The sequence below is a fragment of the Ambystoma mexicanum genome, chromosome 12, assembly GCF_040938575.1.
Source record: "Ambystoma mexicanum isolate Mex_15411 chromosome 12, UKY_AmexF1_1, whole genome shotgun sequence".
Classification (NCBI taxonomy): Eukaryota; Metazoa; Chordata; class Amphibia; order Caudata; family Ambystomatidae; genus Ambystoma; species Ambystoma mexicanum.
In genome coordinates this window covers 1,053,813,203-1,053,839,162 of record NC_090936.1, presented here as the reverse complement: position 1 = coordinate 1,053,839,162, position 25,960 = coordinate 1,053,813,203, and the positions used below count along the sequence as shown (strand labels likewise).

The 25,960-nt window shown below is 48.7% G+C and overlaps 1 protein-coding gene across 1 annotated transcript in view; it reads right to left on the bottom strand.

Annotated features, from left to right (window-relative positions):
- Nucleotides 1-19,265, bottom strand: part of AHCYL2 (adenosylhomocysteinase like 2) — a 1,110,190-nt gene extending 1,090,925 nt beyond the window's left edge. Inside the window, exon 1 of the mRNA XM_069629580.1 lies at nucleotides 18,763-19,265. Within this exon, the coding sequence (XP_069485681.1) occupies nucleotides 18,763-19,095 (333 nt within the window). The 5' untranslated portion in view covers nucleotides 19,096-19,265. The remainder of the gene's footprint in view (nucleotides 1-18,762) is intronic.
- Nucleotides 19,266-25,960: the final 6,695 nt, after the last annotated feature.

The following is a 25,960-nucleotide window of genomic DNA, read 5'->3' as shown; positions in this document are numbered from 1 at the left end:
GATACAACCTTCTTGTGGGGGGTTCCACATCACCACTCTACTGTAAGGACGCCATCAAAACAATGTTAAGCAAGGGTCCTATTCGATCAAGCAAAAGACCACTCTATTGAAATGCAGTAATTCAAGACAGATCCCAAAAATGGATGCAGTACCGACAAATTCCACAAGGCGGTGCTAGTGGTCTAAACTGACAGGAGAACTGGCTGACAAAGGGACCTGAGTCAACTGGACTTCAAAGCCTGTTGGTTAATTAAAAAAATCTTAGCCACCTGCTGTTCCCAGAGGCCAAGAGGCTGAGAACTCTTAACACCCCAGAGACTCACAACAGGAGGCAGGATATCACATGGCCCTTCTGAGGGAGAGGGAGGGGGTTTCCCCTTCAGCCTGGAGGAGAGACAATAGCCCCTTTCAGTTGAATGGGGTATGTTCATTTTGAGTGTTTCCTGTCAACAGCCCTCTGCCAGCAAGGAGAGACATGTGATCACTGACCCACCCAGACCTCTGGAGGCGGACCTAAACACTTTGGGGATTTGAATTGCAACAAATATATATTTTATAGAAACATTGATAACTTATTGTAACCAAATTGACAGGAATGTACAACCTTGAGATTCTTAGTATGAAAAATGCCCTCACGATTTGAGTCCAAACTCCAATTTGTACCATGTTCTGGGGCAAAACCCTGCTAATTATGAATATTGTAGACACTGTATTTAAGCTAGAGACCTGGAAATTTACTGGGATATTTGGAGAAGGGGGGTGTACCTTTGTATAATTTGATGAAAAACCAATGTAGCAAAACCCACCAAAATCGAAAATAAGTTGCCATTTTTGAATGCAAGCTCCTAGAAACGCCAGAGTCGGAACAGAGACTACCTGAAGTAATGTGTAATATGTACATGTAATGTCAACCACTTGTGTACCTGGGAAATATGTATTTGGATCAGAAATAGATTTGTGTGCACAATGACCAGGGGAGTGTTATTTCTGTAGGTCATAAAAAGGACATCACTCTGACAAACTATCCTTTCCCAAATCAGGGACCAAAGAATCTATCGACCTATCAAATCAAGAGAGGGGCAGGCTTAGTGATGCTACGCACACATCCACTTTCAAAACACATAAAAGGAACATTGAAACCCAGGGAGAGACATTCAATTCCATTTTCTGCGGGACGCTCTGCCGGGAGACTGCAGACTTCACATCCATCAATCTACAGAGACCAGAACTTTATTTCAGAACCTAAAGCAAGGGCCTAAACCCACAAACTGAGAACTCTTCTCAGCAGGCCTCAGCTTTCTTAAAATCATTTGCAAACTATTCCACAGCCGGGCGAGCTGTTTGAATTCTTTGCCAAGAACTTTTAACAGAAGAGCAGTATCCAGAACCAGAGACCGCTAGCAGAACCACCCGCCGAGCAGAGGGAACCGGTGCCTGACAGACCAGCGAAGCAGAGCTGACCCAGACGCTGTGAGCAGAACCGCCCGAAGTCCAGTCCAGTTGACCCGATCCATGACGAGGCCCAGTCCTTCTAAAAAATTAGGAGCGAGTATCCGCCAGAACTGTGCAGAACCCAATCTCTTAGTTAAAATAATCTAATTCAAACTATTTTAACCCAAGTAGAACTGCCTCCTAGAAATCCTGTCATCTGTCATTTTAAAGCTGCGAGCTGTCATCTGTCATTTTGAGTTTTACTTTAAATCCGAAAATCTACTTTTATTAAATCGTCCGTATCTCTTGAACCGTTCAACTTTCATTTTAAAGCTGGGATTCTAGGCTTTCCAACGAACCTAGAACCGACTTGCTACTCTTTATAGTGCCTCCGCAATCGCGAGACACGCACTCGCGAAATTTTACGCGATTTGGCCAGATTCCTTCATCTGTATAAATCAGCAGTTTTTTGCTTCTCTTTGCTAAAATTCATTTGCAATCCGCTAATCATTCATAGAGTATTGTTAAAGTGATCCTGAACTAATATAAAGTAGCCATCACCTACCCTGACCCTCTACAGGGAATTAAAAGCATTTTTAGCACATTTCTCACTTCATTGTCATCACATTCAAAGCATTTGGGCCTGCGTTTTAAAACTCCGACCTGTTTTCAGACTTGCGGGGGGGGGGACTGAATTTCATATTGTATTTGATTGCATTCCTGAGAACTGTGTGCTCTCCTTTCCATCTCCTTATATTGCATAAAGGGGGGGGGGAAGTGAATCTTCAAAGAAAAGTGATTACATTGTCTTTTATTGAAGTCAGATCAAGTTTATTTTCTCTACTGCATATTCATTCATCATTGCATTGTCCTTGAAGCCATAAAAGCATTCTCAGCCACTCTATCCTCTCTATATCAACTTCTAAGCCATTAAAGAGTGTACCACTGTAACATTATCCACTGTTGATCAATACCATATTTATAAGTGCGATATCAATATTCATTTATAAAAGTGTGATATATATATCGTTTAATTTTTCCAATAAAACCTTTGTAATTTGCAAAAAACACCTACTTCTTGGGTCAGGGGGATTCTAAGAGAGGGATGTTATATGAGGGTTGTCATCCAGAGTACATGAACTGGACATAAACATATCTCAATAAGGGTTTCCCACCAGCATCCCAGACTAGGCATTGACTTAGCTGCAGTGCGGAAGTGAAGCTGCTTAACACTACCCACCCACCCAACTCCTTATTGCAAACCCTGCATTACCAGAGAGAAATGGCTTGCTACATCACTGCAACACCCTTTCAGAAACGGCACTAGGCATTAACTGACCTAAACGTGCTACCTCATAGCTACCGACCAGACATCACATCATTCCTCTAAACTTTGCTATCAAACCCCTGCTTGGAATTTCCATAACAGAGCAGCGCCCACCCAACCGCCTATACTCCTTCCTATTGAACTTGCCACACTACTCAAGCGGTCCAGGGCCAAACCGGCCCCCACCATCACCACCAACCATCAACACACAAACAAGCTTGACTAGCCAGCCATCGGCCGAGGCATCTAACACCTCTTGGGCCCAAGCCAATACGCTGCCATCCATTTAAGCAAGCATTCTCTGGTCAACCACCAGCACCCCAGATATGGCCACCAGGCCCCGTGCCAACGCCATCGCCTCCCTAACAGTCTCAAACATGACGAAATTGATAATACCAACCCTCAAACCTTTTTATCCCACAAGTTGCTATACAACAAAAGCCTCACGTTAGAGCACACCATATGGCATACAACACACGATAAGGAATTATACCCTCTTGCAATATTACCGTGGCCTCCTACAGCCCAGTAACCATATCCTCAATTACTAAACTTACATTTCTTTCTCCTCTTACCTTCCTTCCTCCTTGCTGCAACTCGTCAATTTGACATACTTGGCTGTTACTGCTAGAACTACGTGTGCATACATGTAATTATCAATTAGCCTGTATACATTATGAAAGGTCGGATTTAACTAACTTGAACTAACTGATGTACACTGTCACTCACATTGGTCACCATGCACGCCATTACAATGCAATCGTCATGTATGGCATGTTCTAAATAAACATATTTTGCTACATCACATCGGCGTACCAATCACAAACGTCATACAACCACCCAACCTGACATGTTGAACACTGGACACTTCACAATCACTCACTTTGGGTCTCACCAGTCTCAGTCAGGCTAATGCTTTCTTTCAACCATCCATCTACACAATGATACATCCTGTATACCGAACCACAACCTTGAAAAAGGCCCATGTCGGGTCGAGCACCGGTCAGCTTGTGTGTAATTAAATCACCCTAAACACCAAGCTACAAGACTTCAGTTATTATTTGAAAGTTTTGAGAAAACCACACAGATGTCTCTGACCCATCGCCTGTGGGATACTGGTTCTTAACCAAACCTACTCTAACCTTTCTCTGAGATGGAAGGGCAGTCTCTTAAGAACCCATCACCGCCAGCAGGAAGCACCATACTTACCCATACCCAGTGCAGTGACCTGCATATTCTAGTGCTCTACGCACTCCGTACTCACCATTTGTTGAATAGGCACCTTACAAATATTCAATAAACGTGGGAGGTCGACAAACCTCAAATCAGAGCTCCGTTCTTAGTCCCCTTGAGAAGCTCAATGACAAATGGCACAAAATCTCAAGCCAGCATCCTAAACCAGCCCCAGCTGAGCACTCAGCGCTTGTGCCAGTTTTAGTACTGAGCAGAAAAATGGATGCCTTCCCCTTTCATAGGCCTGAAAACGAATATTAATGGGTTGCATTCAACGGGTCTCAAATCCAGTCCCTGCATTGAACTGATGATCTGGTTCCTCAACATTCACTCTATGTCTTACTTAAGATTCGTACTGTTGAAGCATATTTTGTACATAATGAACAGTTACATAATGAACAACAAATACAGTTTTTCCAAACTTGGATGCTGAGCTTCTGTCTTAAGTATGCAACCCAGCGGAGCACCTTTTCTGTAAACTACAGAGAAATGCTGCTTTATATTCAATATGACTGTGGAATAAGCCAGGAGTTCTGCTTGAGAACTGCCCGTCAATCCTGTGGCTCTTTACGTTCTAGTGAAAGGTGTACTGTACAATACACCATTTCGATCCATTAATTTCAACATTGGAATCGCCTTCCCCCTCAGTGCCCCTGGCCTTGGGCAAATTGGGCTCCCTCTTATCAGCCGGCCTAAACTTCAACCACAGAATAGACATTTAAAGCATGGATGCCGGCTTAATGTTCGTGTGTGTGGAAATTGTGTAATTTTAGGCGAGCACTTACCTCAGGCGCAGCTCTGTGTGAATGATTATCAAGGCTCAGGTAAAGGAGAGGGCATTAGAGGCTAGACTTGTCAAATGAATACGATATCACCTATGAAGTTGTCTTTTTACATTGTGCAAGGCTTAACTATGCCAGGGACATGGTGGCATTATTCAGACCATCCATCGTAAGTGATTTTGCACTTTCAAATCTGCCACAAAATGTACAGATCTCTGCTGCAGCATTTCCTTTTGCTTGTTGCACATTGCGTATGATGGCAGAACCTGCTAAGCTTGACTTTACGTAGGGTGCAGCGACACTACCTGTGAAACTTGGGTATAGGTTTGTGATACTAATTTTTGTAAGATTTGCCCCTTTTAACAGAATGTCTTCCAATTCACACTGGATGTTAAACAATGTGTGTTGGAACCCTCCCAAAAACAAATTATTTTCCACAAGCATTTTCTTAATTATTAAACCAAACACCCTCTTTCCCTTGTTTCAAGACAAACATTTCAGGCCATTGTTACTGGTGCCCTTATTAACTCAAAATTGAGTGGTGCTAATTCACTGTATCTTTGCCTACCAGAATTCTATTATTTAGATTATTTTCAATTGTTCAAAAAGGCAGCAGTTCGTCTCATCTACCCATCTTCCCAAGTTCAGTTACGTTTCCTCTGCATGCCAAACATTACATTGTCGAGGAGCCAGAGTTAATTTTAAGATGAGCTAGCTTATATTTAAAAAAGCGTACATGTTTTAGCTCCTCCCTATTTGGCAGAGATAATATCTCGCTTTATTTGACTTCTTGCACACTTCGTTACTCTAACTTGCTCTAGCATATGGTCCCTAAAATCAACATCACCACATTAGATTATTGACTACATTGTTGATATGTAAAGCATTGAAAACCTTGCTCTTTTGTTAATCTCATCTACAGTTGAAGTATGTTAACTCTCTGCACCCAGGTGCAGTTCATTCTACTAGGTTCTCTATGCTATGCGTTACAAATCTGTTCAAAGAAAACCGAAACATGCAACCAGCCTCTCGTGTGCACCCTATTAGGGAGAATTCTAATTTCTGTGCCAATTCCCTTAAACTTTAGAAACCTCCAGCTCTTTTGCTGGACTTAGTAATTTTAACCATAGAGTGAGTGAGACTTTTTTGCTCACTCCATCATGTGTTTTGACCAGATTTGGATTGCGTTTCCTTTGTTTTTGGAATCTGACAAAACTCCATAGCCATCTACTTTTTGTATAGTGACACAAAGCACATTCAGTGAAGTGTCAGAGAAATCCTCTAGATTTCTCATAAGGTTTAAATACCTGTTCTTGTAACTACTGTTCCCAAGAATAGTAAGGTAAAATTGACTTTACTTCCCTTTTCTCTTTATAGGTCCAGCACACACAATCTTATGTGGAGTGATGGGGGTGGGGGGGTTACCTAGTAGTCCCTTATCCTACATTCTCATGTAACATGTTTCACGTTACCCTCACTACTTTAAATGGATGGTGGCAGTGGTTTAAATGTCCTACCATAGAGCTTTTCTACTGCAGGCTGAAGCCTCATCTACAGTATAGCACCCATGGGTGACCATTTTGTCAAAATGGCCCCAGTCTTTTTTCCCATTTTCTGTTTGTTGATTCTTTGTGTTTTACTCTGTGCACAAAGCCAGGTTTGAGCTCTTTGTTCGTTTGGCCTTTGGCAGGCTTCAGTCCTGAAACCTGCCTCTGGCTCCAGTGTGTCTGGAAGGGCAGAAAGTGAGGGAGGTTCCTGAAACTACCCAGTCCTTGGTCTCTACGAGTGCCTGAATGTAACCAGTCCTGATTGGCTGTCTAGCTGTCCTTTTAGGAGAGCCACCCTGCTGTTTGAGTGACAGCCTAGGCTGTGCATGAATGGGAGAAACCTGCTTAAAAGGCAAGGGTTTTGGGACTAGAGGCAAGAACCTGTGACGAGAAGCCATGAACGAAACTTGCTGCATCCTCCTGGACTGTTGACTTGCCCGATGAAGCCCTGCTGAAACTCCTTTTTCTGATCGACAAGAGAAGCTCTGGAAGGGATGACTTCTTCCCTTGAGTTAGTGGGACCAACTAACCACAAGACCAACTCCACTGGACCATCTTCCCTGATTGGCTGTACTACTTCGCTGCTGCCAGAACCTAGTGCCAGGAGGGCGAGAAATCCGTAGATGAGTGCAACATCTGCAATCCGGCCAGAAGCTCCAGGAGTCTCCTAATGACCCTCCAGAAGCAAGACGACTAGAGCGCAAGTCTCCTCACCATAGTGCAGGAAGCCCAAACGGTTGCCGAGATCCGGGGTGATGCCGTTTAGCGCGTGCTGAAACCGCAAAGTGATGCTCATCTGAAAAGAGCCCGTAGCTGCAGACAACATCCAAATTGCTGCTGCAGGAGTTCTACAGAAGTCCTCCCTCTTGTCTCCATGACTGAGGCTCAGGAACTGCATCGATGCAAAAGGAGAGAATCCAGCTGGACCATTCTTCTTCAAATCAGAGGTAGTTTAAACTTGGGGTACTTACCTCGTCTTGAGTTTTGCTTTTCTCAGTTGAGACTTGCATTGGCTTACCTTAGAGTTGATCATAACTCTGCTTTTCACAAGTGTAACAGCTTCTGACCCTACAAGTGATTATACAAAACTCCATCGATTCTAATAAGTGCCTCAGCTCCATAGCGTGTGCTCCAATTGACTTTGGCTGTCCTGGCTCCCTGCAGACTCTTCTAATCCATTGACTGATAATTCTGTCCCTCAGAGGTGGTAACTTTAGACGGTTATTGCGGGGAAAGGTTTTATCTAGACTTCATCAGAAGATGTAAGTATTTTTACATGCCCCGATGACCTGTTTAACCTTTTTCCTTCCTTTAACCTTTCCTTTGTGCAACCTCAGAATCTGCAAAGTACAACTAGAAAAAGTTATATATAAATACCATTACTGTCCTTGTGAATGAAGTAACCTCTGGGTGTAGGAAGTGTGTAAACAGCATCTCTAAAAAAGCATCCACTAAACGTGTGCAGATTCTGGAAAAGTTTGTTACATATCTTGCCCTTTTTAAAGAATGCTTATTTAAAATTAGACGTTAAATAAATAACTATTTATAACAAATCTTGACAAGTGTTACTTGGCTACATTTATTTGCGAATGTCATTGCTACAGCTCTAATTTAGCCCTCTTGAGATGAGCCTGGCTGCTCAGTCACACTACTAACTTGTGTAGTACAGGCTTATACCAAAAGCTGGGTCACCTAATACCAAGCAGATAAGTGTTGTGTGGTCTCACACAGTGTTACTACATCAATTCTCAACCAACACCCACTTGTGCATCGCCCCGCGTGCCCTCCCCCCCCTCAACCAGCCTCTTGTCCCCCCCACGCACAGCCAGCCTCTTGTCCCCCCACATATTCCCCCGCACAGCAAGCCTCTTGTGCCACTCGACAATCCCCCCTGCACGTTGGGGAGGAAGAGGGGGGGTAGGGGGGGCATGGAGAGGGTGGTAAACAGGACGATGGAAAATGTCATGCAGGTGGAGTGCCAGACACTGGATGCTCTGCGAGAAGGATCCAGAATTGCTCAGCAGATAGGGTGCACTTATCAGAGGGCGTGATATCCTTCTGCTAGATCGTGTTGGTGCACTCTAGAAAGTAGAGCGAGTATGTGAGGTGTGGGGGGCTTTGGGGATATCAGAGAGACCAACCCCACAGCATGGCCGAGTTGCAAGACAAACCGAGCTGAGGCATAATCACAGCAGATGCTAGTCGCAAGCATTACCAGCTGGTCGCAGGAGCCATGGAGGGTGCAATATGCACTTTACTCTTAAGGACAGTTGGACTCCTCAAAACTGTTGCCCTAGCCTACACTCCATACATCAGTATGGGAGTTCATTAACTGTTCCTGGTGGGAAAAGGCTACCAGAAGCAGGTTTTAACCCAGAATGACTCCACCATAAAGTGGGACGTTTTTCTTCCAAAATAATCAAATGGCTATTTATTTAAGCCGTCTAGATTGGATAGGAGGGCCATAGTATGGGGCTAGCCCCACTATGCCGATTACAGTGATAACAGGCAGAAAATCGGAGTCGTGGCTGGTCAGTTGGCAATGTGCAAATTACAGTGGAAGCAATTAGCCTATATTCAAGTGCATAGTAGTTGCCATGTGACTGCTCCACGCAGCAGCTAATTTAGTCCAGGATGTACAATAGAGAATTTGGAATGCAAAACCAAAGAAGTAGATCTAAAATTAGACAATGGGTCCCCTGTGTAAGAGGAGCACTGTAACCCAAAGCCTCGCTTTGCTGCATTCCAAGAGATGGCTCTAGAAAACAGACCAGCAGTGGGATTGCTCATCCAAGCTTCACATTACCACGAGGTTAAAATATTCAATTACACACACACACACAAAAAGGATTTCTTTTAAGATACTGGATGAAAGGAATCGTAATAGAACAGAACAGCCAAGTCACCTGCATCTTGATTTTCTTTCATAACTTACACTGGTTGGGGGCTGGCGCAAAGGTTTAAAAAAGGTGCGAGTCCCAGGTTTGGCTAACAGTACTGATCAGCAACACAGTTTTAACTGTGTTCTTAATTTTCGGTATATGTGTGTCCTTGCATGTCGAAAGAAAGCAGACGCAGTGGGCAACACCACCCATTTTGGGCCCTGTACTGACATTGCCATATTCTTCTTAGACAGTGATGCACATGCGAGCACGGATACTGTGAGACTAAACGAGACTGAACAGCAAACACGAACGATGAAGCGATCAAAACATGGGCCCCCAAACAAAGCAGGAGTCAAAACATGTGCCTTTGCATGCCTAAATATCATCTGCTTCTTCCTTTTCCATTCTTAAACTTTAGTTAGGCCTATGAAAGAGTTGTATACACACTAGCAGCAACATCCATTTCATAAAGAGCATGGTTCAAGTGTAAACACATACCCCAGCAATCCAAGTAACATTCCCTACTGCCAAAACCCATTTGAATACAGCACATGTCCTACCCCCAGGAATTCTACTAGATAAACCCATGTTCCTACCCCCAACAATGCATCTAATCAAACAGTCCGAGTGCTTTTAGAATGCACAGTAGTAGGGGAAAGCACCTAGATTCAAAACGTACTTAGAATCAACAGTGTAATGAAAAGCGACTTATGGCAGTCGAAGACTTAATTGGAGATGTAAGTTGCCTCTGGTGTAACAAACGTGTCTTGGCCACACCTGCTTTCACTACCTGTGTCGTTCACTGAAGTCCTGTTAAAAACAAGCATTGTCAAAGCAAAAAGTTTGGCTTGTGTACAGGCACATATACAATCCCAGACTAATGTGAACATGTTAGAATGCCAGAAAGCAAGGCATGTGCAGCTGTGCCATCAGCCCAGTCTGCAAAGCATGCCTCAGCAGTTCTGCCAGTTTGCTCCAAACGTAAACATACACTGACAAAGACAACAGTTTCAGATTGTGTAGCCATTTTCCAGGTGCTGAAATGGCAACAGCTGGCAAATGAAGTTAGGACCAGGCACATGGGGGCGTCGGAAAAATGCTTATACAAGAGCCAAAATCGGTGGCGTTGACGATTCTCGTTTCTGACTGGAAATGTAAAACGTGGTAATTATGTTCCCAAAATTCCCTTTGCTTTTATGCAAATTGCCAGGATTGGGTTCCCCAAGGGAGACAGTGCTGCTCGTCTTGGGCTCCACCCTTCAGCCGCGGGCCACTCACAGGGCATTTGGTTTTCCTATATTCCATGATTAAAAAGTGTACTTTTATAGGATACCGATTTCATCAGGTGACACAGGTAAAGTGTTTTCATTCATTCGTTATAGTAAATACCCATATTTTCAGTAACTGCTGCAATCTTCAAAGAAACAATTGGAAGCCATCTGACTGATACAAGCACTCCATATGTTGCACTGCCTGCAACATACTACCTGTGTGCACACGAAAGGGGGACGCGAGGGGCGATTGCCATTCTTTGACATCCCAAGAACAGAGACGTCTACGGCTGGTGTAAATATGGGAGCAACACGGGGATACGCCTGGCAGCCCACGCCCAGCATACGCAACACATACATCGCGATCGACAGATGCGACGAGTTATTGCACTGTTCCCAGCCAGACGTGGATGAATAGGGCTTCCTGGTTATATGCCACACGTTAACTGCCGGGCCAAGCTAAATCAAGTGACCACGGCTATTTTTGGCGGGACCGTCCTTGCAATATGAAGTCTCAGCCTACCAACCAAGCACCACAACTCCCAGCGGTGCCCACAAGTCTTCCCCCGATGGGGTTCAACACGAAATCAAGAGTTAGAGCACAGGGATTGTTACAATTGGCAGTAACACACAGCAGACTTTATGCAACCCCAATTCAGCTTGAAATGGGAGGGCGTGAAATGGGGGGCGGGGGCTGTCAGCAATGCACCTGAGGACCAACAGCACAAGTCTCCAAAAGCGTTAATGTTAAAGGACATTTGTACCACGTACTATCACCACCGTAGTGGTCTCTTGGCGCTCTGGCGGCTCTGAAAGAGGAGGGGAGGTTGAGTTAGTGGGAGGAAGCAGGAAAAGTGCAAGAGAGCAGTGATGTGCTGTTGACAGCCTCAGCCCGGTGGGTCCGTTGGCTGGGCTTGGGGCTTTTTTGTGGTCCGTAGTCGTCGTGTGCTGTTGTGCAAGTCTATGTGAGGTTTGTTTTGTTGTTGCATTGTTGTGAAGTTTGTGCGGATTGCTGCGTTTTAGGTTTGTGGTTGCGTTTGGTTAGAGTTTGAAAGGTGTATGCAGAGGGATGGAATTGTTAGTTGGTTGGTTAGTTGGCATTGCTGTCCTTGCAATGGTGGGATTCCATCTAGGTGCGGCACCTGCTGACAGTCACTTTTCTATCTAGATTTGACGCGAGCTAGGTTCATAATTCTAAGTGTGGCACATGCTGACAGTCACATTTCTATCTAGATGCGACGCAGGCCAATGTTCACAATTCTATCTAAGTGTGGACATGCTAACATTCACAATTCCATCTAGATGCGACGCAGGCCAATGTTCACAATTCTATCTAAGAGTGGACATGCAAGTATTATGGCACTCTATGTTATTGGTAGGTAAGATAGAGTGGCAGGGGTTTTCTGGAGTAGAGTGATTGCTCTACTCCCCACCCATGCCACACTCACGGTTTTTGTTGGCGTCTGTTGGCTTCCTTGGAGTCTCCTGCGGACACCTGCAGACACATCTTGGAGCCGCCAATGTAGGAGCCGTCCTTGGCCTTGGGGTCCTTAGCCACAGGGGCTGCCGGACAGAGGACTGCCCTGGGAGTGTTTATGATATGTGGCCAGGAGACCAAACAGGGTCCCGGGGGAAGGCTGGGAGGGAGTAAGGGGACTGGAGCGCTGAAAGCCATTTTCAAACACTTTTACAGTGTTTGAAATGGTTGTGGGGCCATCTGGGGGCAAAACTCACCGTGGGCAGCATCTTCCAGTGTGAAGCGTGCAACAAGGGGTAAATACCTAGGGTGACCAGATTTAAAAAGTAAAAAACCGGGACAGGGCAACTAACATAAAAGTAGGACTGACTCTTGAAAGTGATTGTCAAGGCACTACAATGTAGTGGTTGGAGGAGAAGGAGGTTTAAGTGTTACTGTTCAAATAAACACATAATTAACTTATCACAAACTAACACCATCTTAAGTTGTAAAATACAGCATGTCTTCTGTGTCAGATTGTACATTCATGCCTGTCATCTAAGAAGACAGACTTCCAAAAACCGGGACTACTGCAGTTTCCTATGGAAACAATCTTTAAATCTATATATACCCAGAAAGCATACCTACACCAAGGCACATCTTGACAACAACAAGTGCCAAGGGGTGCCTTTTTCACAACAATGCAGTGCATTTACCAATACACAACATTGTGCACTTTCCTTAAAAACCGCACTTTGAGGGATTGGCTGTTCTGCTACAATGCCTACCTGCAAAGTCTAATAACCCCCAACAAGCATATTACTAAGAATGGCTATTCTAAGCAATGCACAATGGCATTTACCACCACCATGGAAGCCCTCACTAATAAGCTAATCAATCACAAGAGGGATCACTTTTCTCCATTAAAGCACATTGGGTTCACCCTACAAGGCTCATCAACACCATGAAATTCTAATTCAAAACCATAAACTGCTGTAGCTTTGGCCCTATACACTATACCGCTAGGATGCAAGGAGATGCGCAATTTAAGAGGCCACATACAGAAAAAAAAAACACTGTCTTACGCAGTCATATAGTACGTATGATGCCCAACATCAACAACTTATGGTTGCCAAGTTGTAAATCAGCTACTCCGTCCCCTCCCAAGAATTTCCCACTTGCATTTAAAACAATATGAGCGACGTTTGGCACACCAAGAGATCTCGATATAAGACACCATTAGCATCCCCAAATACTGTTTTTGAATTAAAATGGCCCAATGTGTTGAATAATCCTGCAACCAGGTTTTAGGATGTGTTTTGTTAGGGAGAATTCTCTCTTTAGGCTGAATTTCCTAACCTAGTGAGTCCCCCAGCAGCTTTGCTGGATTTCTGGAGTTTGTTTTTTTCCTCCTGCCAAGAGTGAGACTCTTTTCCTCCCACCCTTGGACATGATTAATGGTATTCCTTTGACTGGCAATGTGTTTTATGGGCTCTGGGGTCCTTTACTCCAGAGGGTCTCATATGTTTTTCCTATAGGTGTTACACAGCACCCTCCGTGCAGTAACACAGGGGTGTTATAGTGACACCCCACCATAGACTCCATACCCTGGGACTGACTACTGCCTCCCAGGGCATGTAAAGTCACAATTGGCTTTACTAGTCCCAAATTTTTAACAGAAACCAGTACAAACCATCATATTGTGGACGTACTGGTCGGGCAATTTGATTGCCCCGGGCTCTGTTAGTCGAGGGGGCACATCTCCGTCCCCCCTGATCGAGTTTTGGCTGGTGGCTGTTGAAACTACTTTTTATATTCGACCGCAAATATTTTCCTATGGGATTTTCCCATTGTTCGAGGCTACCAACTTTAATTATTTAATTCTCATAGCCTCGAACATACCGCCGGTTTATTTAATTAATATTGATTCTCCGGTTGGTATTTTTTGCCAAGACTCGATTCTAAAATGGCGTTTGTGTTCTCTTCTGTGACTCCAACCCAAGTCGAGCCCTTTGTTCCACTTTTGGCGGGCTTCTCCACAGAAGCCTCCAAAAATGGTGCCACTCTGTCTGGGTACCACAGGGGGCGTGGGAGGGGGTTTAGGCGCCCTGGACTGAGTTACCTTGGTAACTCAAGTCGCACTCTTGTGTGATTGGCCCAAGTGGTGAGCTGGCCGGCTCACCACTTACCATGTTTGAGTGACAGCTAGGCTGAGTGAATGGGGGTTTTCTGCATAAAAGCAGGGCTTTGGGGACTGGAACTTCAGAAGTCGCCACAGGACCTGAGAATCCGACGAGGGAGCAGCTGAGCCGACCTACCATGACGACACCACCGTTGGAGCCCTGCAGAACCGACTCACCACTTCCCGACGACAGAAGATCTCCCGGCTGGAGAGGCTTCTTCCCCTGACTGGTGGGCACAACCAGTTTTCCTTTCTTTCTTCGCACCCCAGCCCGGTTTGTGGTCGAACTGCCCGTGCCAAGCACCGCAGCAGCCGGATAGCCACTCACCACTGAACCGCGAATCACCGGACCGCTCCTTGTACCTGAGAAACTCTGCGGCTGGTTTCTTCCCTGGCAGTGCAACGGACTCCTGTCTTCCTCCACGACGAGATCCTCTCTTCCTCCGGACGAAGCACCGACTTGCACCCACTGCCAGGAACAACTGCCCCCGCTGGAGCTTTTTCACCACTTTAAGGTACTGTGTCCGCCAGGCCTCCCTTTCTAAAGATTGCTACAAGGTAATAATAACTCCTTAACCTTCTGGTCTGGCCGCCTTGACCCTCTAACTGGCCCTTTTCTGTGGCCCAACTCCTTTTTGAACCTTTACAAGACCTTTGTGCACTGCAACCGTGTGACCTTGGACACATTTCGTTTAGATACTCTGAAAGTGGATCAGGCCTCTTGAACTCTAACTTCACGGTTTTACTTTGCCTTCCTCCCTTGTTGTGTTCTTGAAAAAGTGTTGGGATCTGTTTGAATTTGTTCTCTGCTTTTCTCTCCCTTTTTAAAACGAACTATTAGAGTGCCATCTACGTTAAGCCCTCACCGCTGTCTGAAAATAAGTGGGGCTTTACTTAAGACTTGTCTAATATTCTTTTAAGGCAGTGTATATCTTTTAGTGACCGTGTTTTTGAATTGCTTACTATTAGTGCCCGTGTGTTTTTCTAGATGTGGTTTTAAATAAATAATTATCTCTCTTTTACACCAAGCCCTGGTCAGTGTTTACTTGTTCTATTGTGTGCTCTTGACATATTGTGAATACTCTGTATACTGCCTAACTCTTCTTGAGGGAAGTCTGACTGCTCGGCCACAGCTACGAAGTGAATCTGTGTGGTACAGACTGCTACCAAGTGGGTTTACTGCCAAACACCTGTAGTCCTAAATCTTTTGCAGTGGTCCCAGAGGGAATTGCACAGGTTTCGGCCTAACAATTTTCACATAACCCATTTGAACATTTAAAAAAATAAAATACAAAGTATGACAGCCATTCCACGCCTGGCTTCAAGACAACGGAGGTTAACGAGAACAAAATTGCAAAACATACGCCATGCTCTATTGGAAAATAAACGGATTCTGTATGTCAAAATGTACACTCATTCAAGCAATGAGATATCTGGTTAAAAGTGTGCTTAACTATTTTCCACTCAATATCAACAATACTGTACGCCCCAAGTCTCGAAGCATGCCGTTTCAGAAGTGCCCCTATTTCAAAGGGTTCAACAAGGTATAATACTGAACATTGTATTTGCTATGACGCTCCTAGGTTCAAATGTGGTGCTCGATTTTGGGTCGGGTTGTGGGGAAAGGGGATCACACGTTTAAAAATATGGAAAAGAAACAAATCATGGAGCCTTTTCCTACAAGGATGGCAGCTTCACACCCTGGAAGATGGCCCAGATTGTATTATTAAAAAGTTATTCTTTTATCATTAAATGTATATCCAAACAGTGATCAGAGGATAATCAGGGCAGCGATATACAATATAACAGACTCATGAAATGTAATGGCAGCAACCACCGAATGGCAATGTTTACTCCTCACGTTCGTGTTTACATCTGTGCTACTTGGCATGTCACATAACCCGCTGTGGCCGAGACACCCAGAAACATGCACCAATAACGCTGCCCTTATCAATCTTCATGCTTTGAACACCCGTTGCCACAAACTAGAGTATAAGCAGCAAAGCACAACACTACACTTCCACCCCAGAGTCAAGTTATCTAAACCCCATACAAACCATGTCTACATTATGTCCTTCTGCATCAAGTGCTTGGCCTTTACCTTACCCTCAATAAATGTAAAGATCACTACAACACCAGACCAGGCTAAGGGCACTTACACCAGTCACTCCAAAGGGCACTTACACCAATCACTCCAAGCGGCCATTGCCACGTTGCTTTAACGTTTCAATCCAATGGTGCTATGAGCACAGTCCGTATTGCCGTAGGGAGCAGGGATATTCTTGCACAGGGGTGTAGTCTCCCGACATTTAATTTTACTCATAGTATGAGCAATGCTGTCCGGGAAAGCCTATTCACCATTGTGTTGGGGCGATCCCATGCAAGATGTCATCGGCGCTCAGGATCCTCCTTACATAGCATGCCCCTTGCCCCCCCTCCCCTCAATTAGAGTCCCTTTCCTGAAATGGCTCTTGGAGCACCCCACAACCGAAGCCTGGTTTACTTCTAATCGACCCTAGTGTGTGTCCGCATCTCCAATTCTTGCCCCCATCAGTCACCACCAGCCTGCGACAGGGGCTCCACCTCTTGCCCCCCCACCCGCCAGGCACCATGTGGCCGCATCTCCACCTCAGCCACCAAGCTTGCGCACCCGCCTCTCCACCTCCTTCCCCCCCCCATCTCAGCCACCAAGCTTGCGCACCCGCCTCTCCACCTCCTTCCCCCCACCATCTCAGCCACCAAGGATGTGCACCCGCCTCTCCACCTCCTTCCCCCCACCATCTCAGCCACCAAGGATGTGCACCCGCCTCTCCACCTCCTTCCCCCCACCATCTCAGCCACCAAGGATGTGCACCCGCCTCTCCACCTCCTTCCCCCCACCATCTCAGCCACCAAGGATGTGCACCCGCCTCTCCACCTCCTTCCCCCCACCATCTCAGCCACCAAGGATGTGCACCCGCCTCTCCACCTCCTTCCCCCCACCATCTCAGCCACCAAGGATGTGCACCCGCCTCTCCACCTCCTTCCCCCCACCATCTCAGCCACCAAGGATGTGCACCCGCCTCTCCACCTCCTTCCCCCCACCATCTCAGCCACCAAGGATGTGCACCCGCCTCTCCACCTCCTTCCCCCCACCATCTCAGCCACCAAGGATGTGCACCCGCCTCTCCACCTCCTTCCCCCCACCATCTCAGCCACCAAGGATGTGCACCCGCCTCTCCACCTCCTTCCCCCCACCATCTCAGCCACCAAGTATGTGCACCCGGCTCTCCACCTCCTCCCCCACCATCTCAGCCACCAAGGATGTGCACCCGCCTCTCCACCTCCTCCCCACCACCATCTCAGCCACCAAGGATGTGCACCCGCCTCTCCACCTCTTGCCCCCCACCATCTCAGCCACCAAGGATGTGCACCCGCCTCTCCACCTCCTTCCCCCCACCATCTCAGCCACCAAGGATGTGCACCCGCCTGTCCACCTCTTGCCCCCCACCATCTCAGCCACCAAGGATGTGCACCCATCTCTCCACCTCTTGCCCCCATCTCAGCCACCAAGGATGTGCACCCATCTCTCCACCTCTTGCCCCACCCACCTCAGCCACCACTGCTGTGCGCCTGCGTCTCCACCTCTTGCGCCCGCCCACCTCAGCCACCACTGCTGTGCACCTGCGTCTCCACCTCTTGCACCCACCCATCTCAGCCACCACTGGTGTGTGTTCGTGTCACCACCTCTCAATCCTCATCTTGGTCACCCCTGGTGTGCGACGTCCCCACCACCTCGTGCCCCCATCTCGGACACCAGTGGTGTGTGCGTGTCTCCACCTTTTGCACCCCATCTTGGTCACCAGTGGTGTATCCGCATCTCCACCCCCCCCCCATCTCAGTCAGCACTGATGTGTGCTCACATCGCCACACATCTTAGTTACCACCCGTCTGTATCCCACACCACCTCTTGGCCCCCTACTCAGTCCGTCCCCCACTGGTACGGTCCCACGTCTATAACCCTTGCCCCCACCCACGATCTCAGTCACCAGAGGTGTGTGCCTGCATCTCCAACTCTTGCTCCACCCCCATCTGAGTCAAAGCCTGGGGGCGCACTCGGTACCTTACTCCACACCCCATCTCAATCCCCACAGTGCGTGTCCATGCCTCCACATTTTGGAAACGTGGGCCCACACTGGTGGGGCGGACACATCAGCGGAGAATGAGATGGGGAGACAAGAACACACAACGGTGTTAACAGATCGGTGAGGGTGCCAGCGGTGCCTGCATTTCTACCTATTTCCCCCTTCTCACCACCAGTGTGCGCCAGGGTCTCCACCTCTGCGACCCCTTCCCTGCTCAGTCAACGCTGGTGTGTGCGCCTCTTTCCCCCAGTCACCCCTGGGCTCTCTTTGACCACATTAGCTCATCCAACCTTCCCGAGGCGCCGCGTCTTCACCTTTCCCACAATCCGCGTGCCTCACTGCAAATCGTGCCCCCTCCATCCAATTAATACACCTGTTAAACAGTGCGCGCCCCCTTTCTCCCCGGTGCCCCCTCGCAGCACCCAGGCGACCGCCCTCGTCTTCTTGACAGTGCGCTGGGCCTAGATAAAGCCATGCACGGTCTCACCGTCGGGATTACCAGCAGGGCCGAGACCCCCTCTCACCTTCTTTACTGTGCGGGGAGCCTCGGTGACACCTCCCTCGGCACTGACCCGCGCCTCCTCGGACTGCCGGTGGTGCCGGTGCGGGTGCTCGCTCCTCTTCAGAGCAGAGGCTGGGGGTTGAGCGCCCTTGACCCCCGGTGGCAGCAGCAGCATAGCGGGCGAAGGCTCGGCTGGGGAGATCGGTGGCGCAGGGGAGGAACGCATCGGGGGTTCAGACAACGCCGGTGTCACGGCCAAGATGGGCTTCAGCGGGGGCTCCAACGCCGCAGGAGAAGCTCCAGACACCGGCTCCGGTGGCAACGGCGCACCTGGGGCTGCCACCTGGACGGACATAGCGAGGCTGGGTGTGCTTGAACTTGGATCGTGCGTGTGGGACTGCGGTGCGGGTCCTCTGTGGGCCGTATACGGTGCGCAAGCCTGCAGCTAGTCCGCGCGGTGCTAAAGCTGCCTCCGCACTGCGCTCTCAGTCAGCAGCACGCATACACCAACGCCGGCCCCCACACCAACAAACACTAGCACGCTGCGGGCTCGGGCTACCGGTAGCCCCGCCCCTTTCATAGACACAGAAAGGAGACTAACAGCCGTCAGATTTCTGCCACTGACTACGTCACACTTCACGCTACTACAGACGCTGAAATAGAGAACAAATATAAAGGAACAAATTGAATACAGGTAAAATATGCGATTCTTCTGAAGCGTAAACTACTTTAGACATGCATAGAACATTACTATTATATTGAAAGAATAAAATTTGAAAGCACACACATCAATATTGTACTAAACGTAAGTACACATTTATGATGTACGTAACGTGTTAAGTAATGAGGCTGTTAAGCTTGTGCTTGGGTTCGATCAGTACAGGGAGTCGTTCTGCTTGGGTTAACTTCTTTACTAAGTTGACACGGAAGGTAAGTACATATGAGGAAAATAGGTTAAGTAAGTAAACAGGGAGAGACATCCACCGGCCCCCTCATCATCCAAGTCTGTGTGGCCCCCGGGGTCTTGGGGAGGTGCAGGCAATCATACAGTCACACTCGCACACACGCACAAGGAGAGGCGGGACACGCTGCTGGTCTCTGCGCGTCCCGGCGCGAACTGCCGCACGGGCGCGGTTTATTGTATCTGCGCATGCGTGGCCGGGAACGAGGCCCACGCATGCGCGATAGTTCACGCTGGGACGTCACATCCCTTCCTTTTTCCCAACAACAGAACAAAACCAAACTTTAGTGCATAACATGTTACAGTGGAACATAACAGTAACCAACAGTGGTGAGCCCGTGATCCCAAACGTAACTCACCCCTCGCTCAGTCCCCTGAGTCCATGACATAGTCTTTCAGATGGGCTGGAGGCCTCCGACTCCCACGCACTGGATATCTCGATGTGACCGTTGGCAAAACCCGGTCAGCCTCCGTTGTGGAGCCGGGATCCGATGAGGGGACGCCGTCCTGGTCCTCTGATGTTCCTTCCTGGCTCGAGGAGTCATTCGCTACCTGCGGGTCTGCCGGGACATCCACTTTCTAACTTGTGTAGTACAGGCTTATACCAAAAGCTGGGTCACCTAATACCAAGCAGATAAGTGTTGTGTGGTCTCACACAGTGTTACTACATCAATTCTCAACCAACACCCACTTGTGCATCGAAAAAAAGGATCTATTTCGGGTAACGGTACCCCGTTCACTGGCTGCGGTCACCATCGTGCCCTTCACGTGAGTCACTGTCCATGGGCGTGGTTCAAACGGTAGGGACAACTTTCCTTCTGGATGTCTATTCTTTACTAGTACGGAATCTCCAACTCTTACTTCTTTTTCTTGCAGTCCTCTACGTTCACTCTCCTTCTGGTTGCGTACCGCTCTGTCCTCACAAACTTTATCGTCGTCGATGACCCCCGGCCTCCTGCCTTCCATTTCTGGAATCATCCCTCTCGGGCACCGCCCAAAGAGCGCCTCAGCTGGGGCAACCCCTGTGGATTGATGGGGGTTGAGCGATACACTCGAAGGAATTCCACCACTCTTTGGACCAGATCCTCACCCCTGCTGGCCGAGATCCGCGTTACCTTGTTGAGCGTTCTCATCATCCTTTCGGCTTCGCCATTGGCTCGCGGCCATAGCAGGGAGACTCTCCTGTGTTTTATTCCCCTTTCTCGTAGATACTGCGCAAACTGGCTGCCGGTGAACGGTGGCCCATTGTCCGAGCAGATGATCTCCGGGAATCCATGTGCCGCAAACATCTTGTCCAATGCCTCCGTGGTGAACTCGGTCGCCGTCGATTCAACCACCTCTACTTCCGGGTACCGTGACCATTGGTCGACAGCCACCAAAAAGTATCGTCCACGGCCCGTCGACCCAAAATCCACATGGACTGTACCCCATGGCTTTTCGCTGCGCTCCATCGAACTGATGGGTGGCGCTTTGTCCCCCGGTGTTGCCGCCTGGCAGGCCAGACACCTCTTCACGAAGCTTTCCACTTTCCCTTCCAGATCGGGAAACCAGACTTTTGCCCTTAGCCTGGCCTTCGTCTTGACGACGCCCTGGTGTCCAATGTGCGCCAGCTCCAGCTCGCGCATCCTTAGTCCCCTCGGAATGATAATTTGCTGCCCCCTGAGAAGCAGTCCATCCTCGGAAATCGACAACTCATCTCTCACCCTCCAGAGCGCCTGCAAGTCCTTCTGTGCTTCCTCCTGGCGCCTTGAGTTGTTCCGTAGCACTTCTCTCCAGTCCCCGCTCCTCACTGCTGCCTTGATGATGCGGAAAACTTCATCATTGGAGGACTCCGTCGCAACGGTGAGCCTCGAGAGCGCCATGGGAAGTGCATTTTCTACCACTTGACACAGCAGACCCTTACAGTCCACTTCTCCATTTTCCACTTCGGCATTCTCTTTGTTCGGGTGACGCGACAAATAGTCTGCGGGGTTGTTGGTTCCGGGCCTGTACACAAGCTTTACCCCATATTCCATTAGAGCCAGCATCCACCTCTCGATCCGGGGCGGCGGTTTGGATGATGCTCCCGCCAGTATCGGCAGCAAAGGCTTGTGGTCAGTGACCACCACGACTGGCTTGCCCAAAATGTACAGGCGGAAATCCCGACAGCCCCATAGGATGGCCAGAGCTTCCCTTTCGATCTGAGAATATCTCATCTCAGTATTGGACAGCGCTTTGCTGGCGTAGGCAATGGGTCTCATCTCGCCGTGCTCATCGGGTTGCAGCAACACCGCACCTACACCCACGGGGCTGGCGTCTACCACCACTTCCGACTCCACGGCCGGGTTGAAGTACGCCATGGTGTCTGTGTCTGACAGAGCATTCTTGAGGGCCTGAAACGCCTCTTGTTCTCGGGATTCCCATTTCCATACCGCGTCATTTCGTGTCAGCGCCCTGAGAGGCTCCGCTATCGACGCTAACCCCTTGATGAACCGCCCACAATAAGTCACCATTCCTAGGAAGCTCCTTACTTCCGTGGGGGATTGTGGTGCTGCAGCCTCCTTTATGTCTCTGACTTTTGCCGGGTCAGGCGACACGCCTGCAGCCTGAAAAATGAAACCGAAGAATCCTATCCGGTCTTTGAAAAATTCGCATTTCTGGCGATGTAGAGTGAGACCCAGTTCTTTCAATCTCCTTAACGTACCTTCCAACCTTCTTAGGTGCTCCGTCTCTGAATCTGCGAACACTAAAATGTCATCACTCATATTTATAACGCCTGGAAGGCCGGCCAGCGCCCCCCTTATGGTGTTCTGAAAGACCTCAGCCGCCGATGAGATGCCAAAGCTTAGTCGCTTAAACTGGTAGAGGCCTTCGTGGGTGGTGAAGGTTGTAATAAATCTGGAGTCTGGGTGAAGTTCCAATTGGTGATAGCCGGCTCGTAGATCCAGCTTTGAAAACACCCGTGCCCCTTGGAGTTCCCCCACAATGTCATCAAGTGTCGGTGTTAAGTGTCTCTCCCTCTTAATCGCAGCATTGGGGAGGCGCATATCAACACAGATCCTTACCGCTCCTGGCTGTTTAGGTTTGGGAGCGACCACTATAGGCGATACCCAGGGTGTGGGCCCCTCCACCCTTTCAATTATATCCATGCTGATGAGCGACCTCAGTTCTTCCTCAACCTTCTCCCTGAGATGAAACGGGATTCTCCTATGCTTGAGGGCCACCGGTCTAATAGTGTCGTCGATGTGTAGCCTTATCGGGGGCGCTTTCAACTTCCCGACTCCTTCAAAAATGTCTGCATACTTGTCGAGTAAGCCCACAATGTCTACTTGATACACCTCCCATGCAAAATGCACCAAATCGAGGGCTTCAGACGCGGCACAGCTGAGCAACGAATGGGGGCTCACGTCTGTGACAAAGAACCGCGCTCTGATGACCCTGTCCCCCTTCGCAACTGGCGTGATAAACACCCCTTTGATAGGCAGCGGGGCACCCCCACCAAAAGTGAATATCTTTGCTGCCGAGCTGTCCAGTGGGGGCGGACCTGGTAGCTTCTGATAGTGGTCCTCCGCCAACACACATACCGATGCGTCTGTATCAATCAGGACCTGAGTCGGCACCCCTTGAATGTCCACCATGCATTTAGGTTGTCTTTTCTTCTTAGCCACAGAGGCCAGGTTTGAGATGAAGAACACCTCTTCTTCGTCCTCATCCTCCTCTTCTTCGGCCAGCTGCAGTTGCTGCAGTTCTTGTTCCAGTGCCGCAATTCTCCTTAGCCTTCTGGTCCCACTGTTCCTACCTCGTGCGGGGCCTCTCGGCACCGGAATGGGAACTGGAGCGCGACACATCCGGGCGTAGTGCCCTGGCTTGCCGCACCGGCCGCACGACCTCGACACGGCTGGGCATTCCTCTGCATGGGGCAGGTCGTACCCGCAAGCCGGACACATTGACCCCGACTCGGGAGGATGACGCGTCTATTGCCTTTTTTGTCCCCACTTGTCCTTTGTTCCGGGCCGTCTACTTATGGCAAATGCATCTTCGGACGCGCTTGCGTGCCTTGCCGCATCCATCTTGGCTCCTCTCACGTCCGCCAGCTCATATATTCTGCCACTATCTAGGATCTGCAGCAGAGTCCACCCCGGTTCCCTTAGCACTTGCCTTCTTAATTTTCCGGAGTTGCAGCCTTGGATGAGTTGGTTCCGTATCATTAACTCGTCATTGTCCCACCGACACGTGGTGGCCATCGATCTCACCCTGGCGCAGAACTGATCAAGGGATTCTCCTTCTCTCTGCTTCTCACCACAAAACAGGAACCTCTCGTAGTCAACATTTGAGAGAGGAATGAAGTGGTTCTCCAGCACAGTTTTAACAGTATTGTACGTCACCACCTGCAGGTTGCATGATTCAAAAATACGTAAGACATCCAACCCCGCAGAGTATAGCAGCGTAGCCCTCTTCGCATTATCATCGGTAATGCCAGTTGCAGTAAAGTACATCTCAAGTTTCTTAATCCATAGCAACCACCTAGGCCCCAGCTTGGATGGGGGGCCAGACACATCAAACTCTTGCATTGGTAGCAGAGACCCTTGTTGTGGCCTGACTGCACCTGCCGCAGTTCCTTCCTCCCCCTCGCTTTCCGCCATGATTACAGGTCGCACAGGCACCTCCTGGTGTTATAGAGGCCGCAACCTTACTTGGGGATCTTGAACCTGCTGCCAGACGGATGCCCACTGTGTCTCCTCACTTCTTTCTTCCCAGGAGGCGTCAGCGTTCCGGAGGGGGAAGGAGAAGAGGAATCGTCCCCGTGTGCTGGGGGACAACCAACGTTCCAAAAATTTGAGCTAATTAGCTGTACAGCGGCACACGAGCACCTGTTCAGGCCGCTACCGCTGCACGTGTCTCATGGGATCCGCGTCGGGTCTGTGACACGCTGCAACACAGGAGCACTGCCGATCGCACTCTCTCGCAGCTGCCGTGCGTGCATGCACAATGTTGCCGTGGCGATCGTCCCGCCTCGTCGCCAGTTGTTGTGTGGCCCCCGGGGTCTCGGGGAGGTGGCAGGCAATCATACGGTCGCACACGCACAAGGAGACGCGGGACACGCTGCTGGTCTCTGCGCGTCCCGGCGCGAACTGCCGCACGGGCGCGGTTTATTGTATCTGCGCATGCGTGGCCGGGAACGAGGCCCACGCATGCGCGATAGTTCGCGTTGGGACGTCACAAAGTCCAGGCCCCAACTGACTTCCTGGAACACCCAGACCCAGTTCATCCATAACATTCCACACCAACATTCCATCAGGGGCTCATGCACACAAATCTATCAACCAGGAGGAAAAGTACAAACACAACACATCTTCCCCCTTTATGAAATAAGGATAACAACAGAGGAGGAAGTAAGGGAACAATACCATAGAACTCTGTAGAACAATCCAGGAAAGACATCTAACCCAGACCGTACTTTCATCACCAAAACTTCCATACCATGCAATATGCTCAGAGCAAAGCTGCTTGCTCAACTCCACCAAACTTTAAACCAGCTCCTATAAACTAAACTCCAACTCATACACTCAACCAACTCCGTAGCGGGACAACGGACATCAAACACAGGGAACCAGCCCTCACTCTCAAAACCAACCCAAACCAAACAATTCAGATACCATACCATCATCATCATCCATAAACCCTTAACAAGATGTGCAAGGACACCATAAGAAGTTAAACACTTCCAACTGTTACCTCCAACACAGGATACAAATTTCTACAAGTAACAACATCAGCATGTTTCACGCTCCCAAAGTAGCGTGAGTGGGACACACATCCCAATACACTATCACACCAACCGCAGCTAGTGCGAAGGATACCAGTTCCACCAGAACCAGAACCTTTTTCCGGGACCATACATCCCACCGAAACACCATATTGACATAATGCACATAGTGCGAAGGATACCAGTTCCACCAGAACCAGAACCTTTTTCCGGGACCATGCATCCCACCAAAACACCAAATATCAGGATGCACCTAGTGCGAAGGACACCCGTTCAATCAGAACCAGAACCTTTTACTGGGACCATACATCCCGCTGAAACACCATAATGACAGAATGCACCTAGTGCGAAGGATACCAGTTCAACCAGAACCAGAACCTTTTACTGGGACCATACATCCCGCTGAAACCCCATAATGACAGAATGCACCTAGTGCGAAGGATACCAGTTCAACCAGAACCAGAACCTTTTACCGGGACCATACATCCCACCAAAACACCAAATATCAGGATG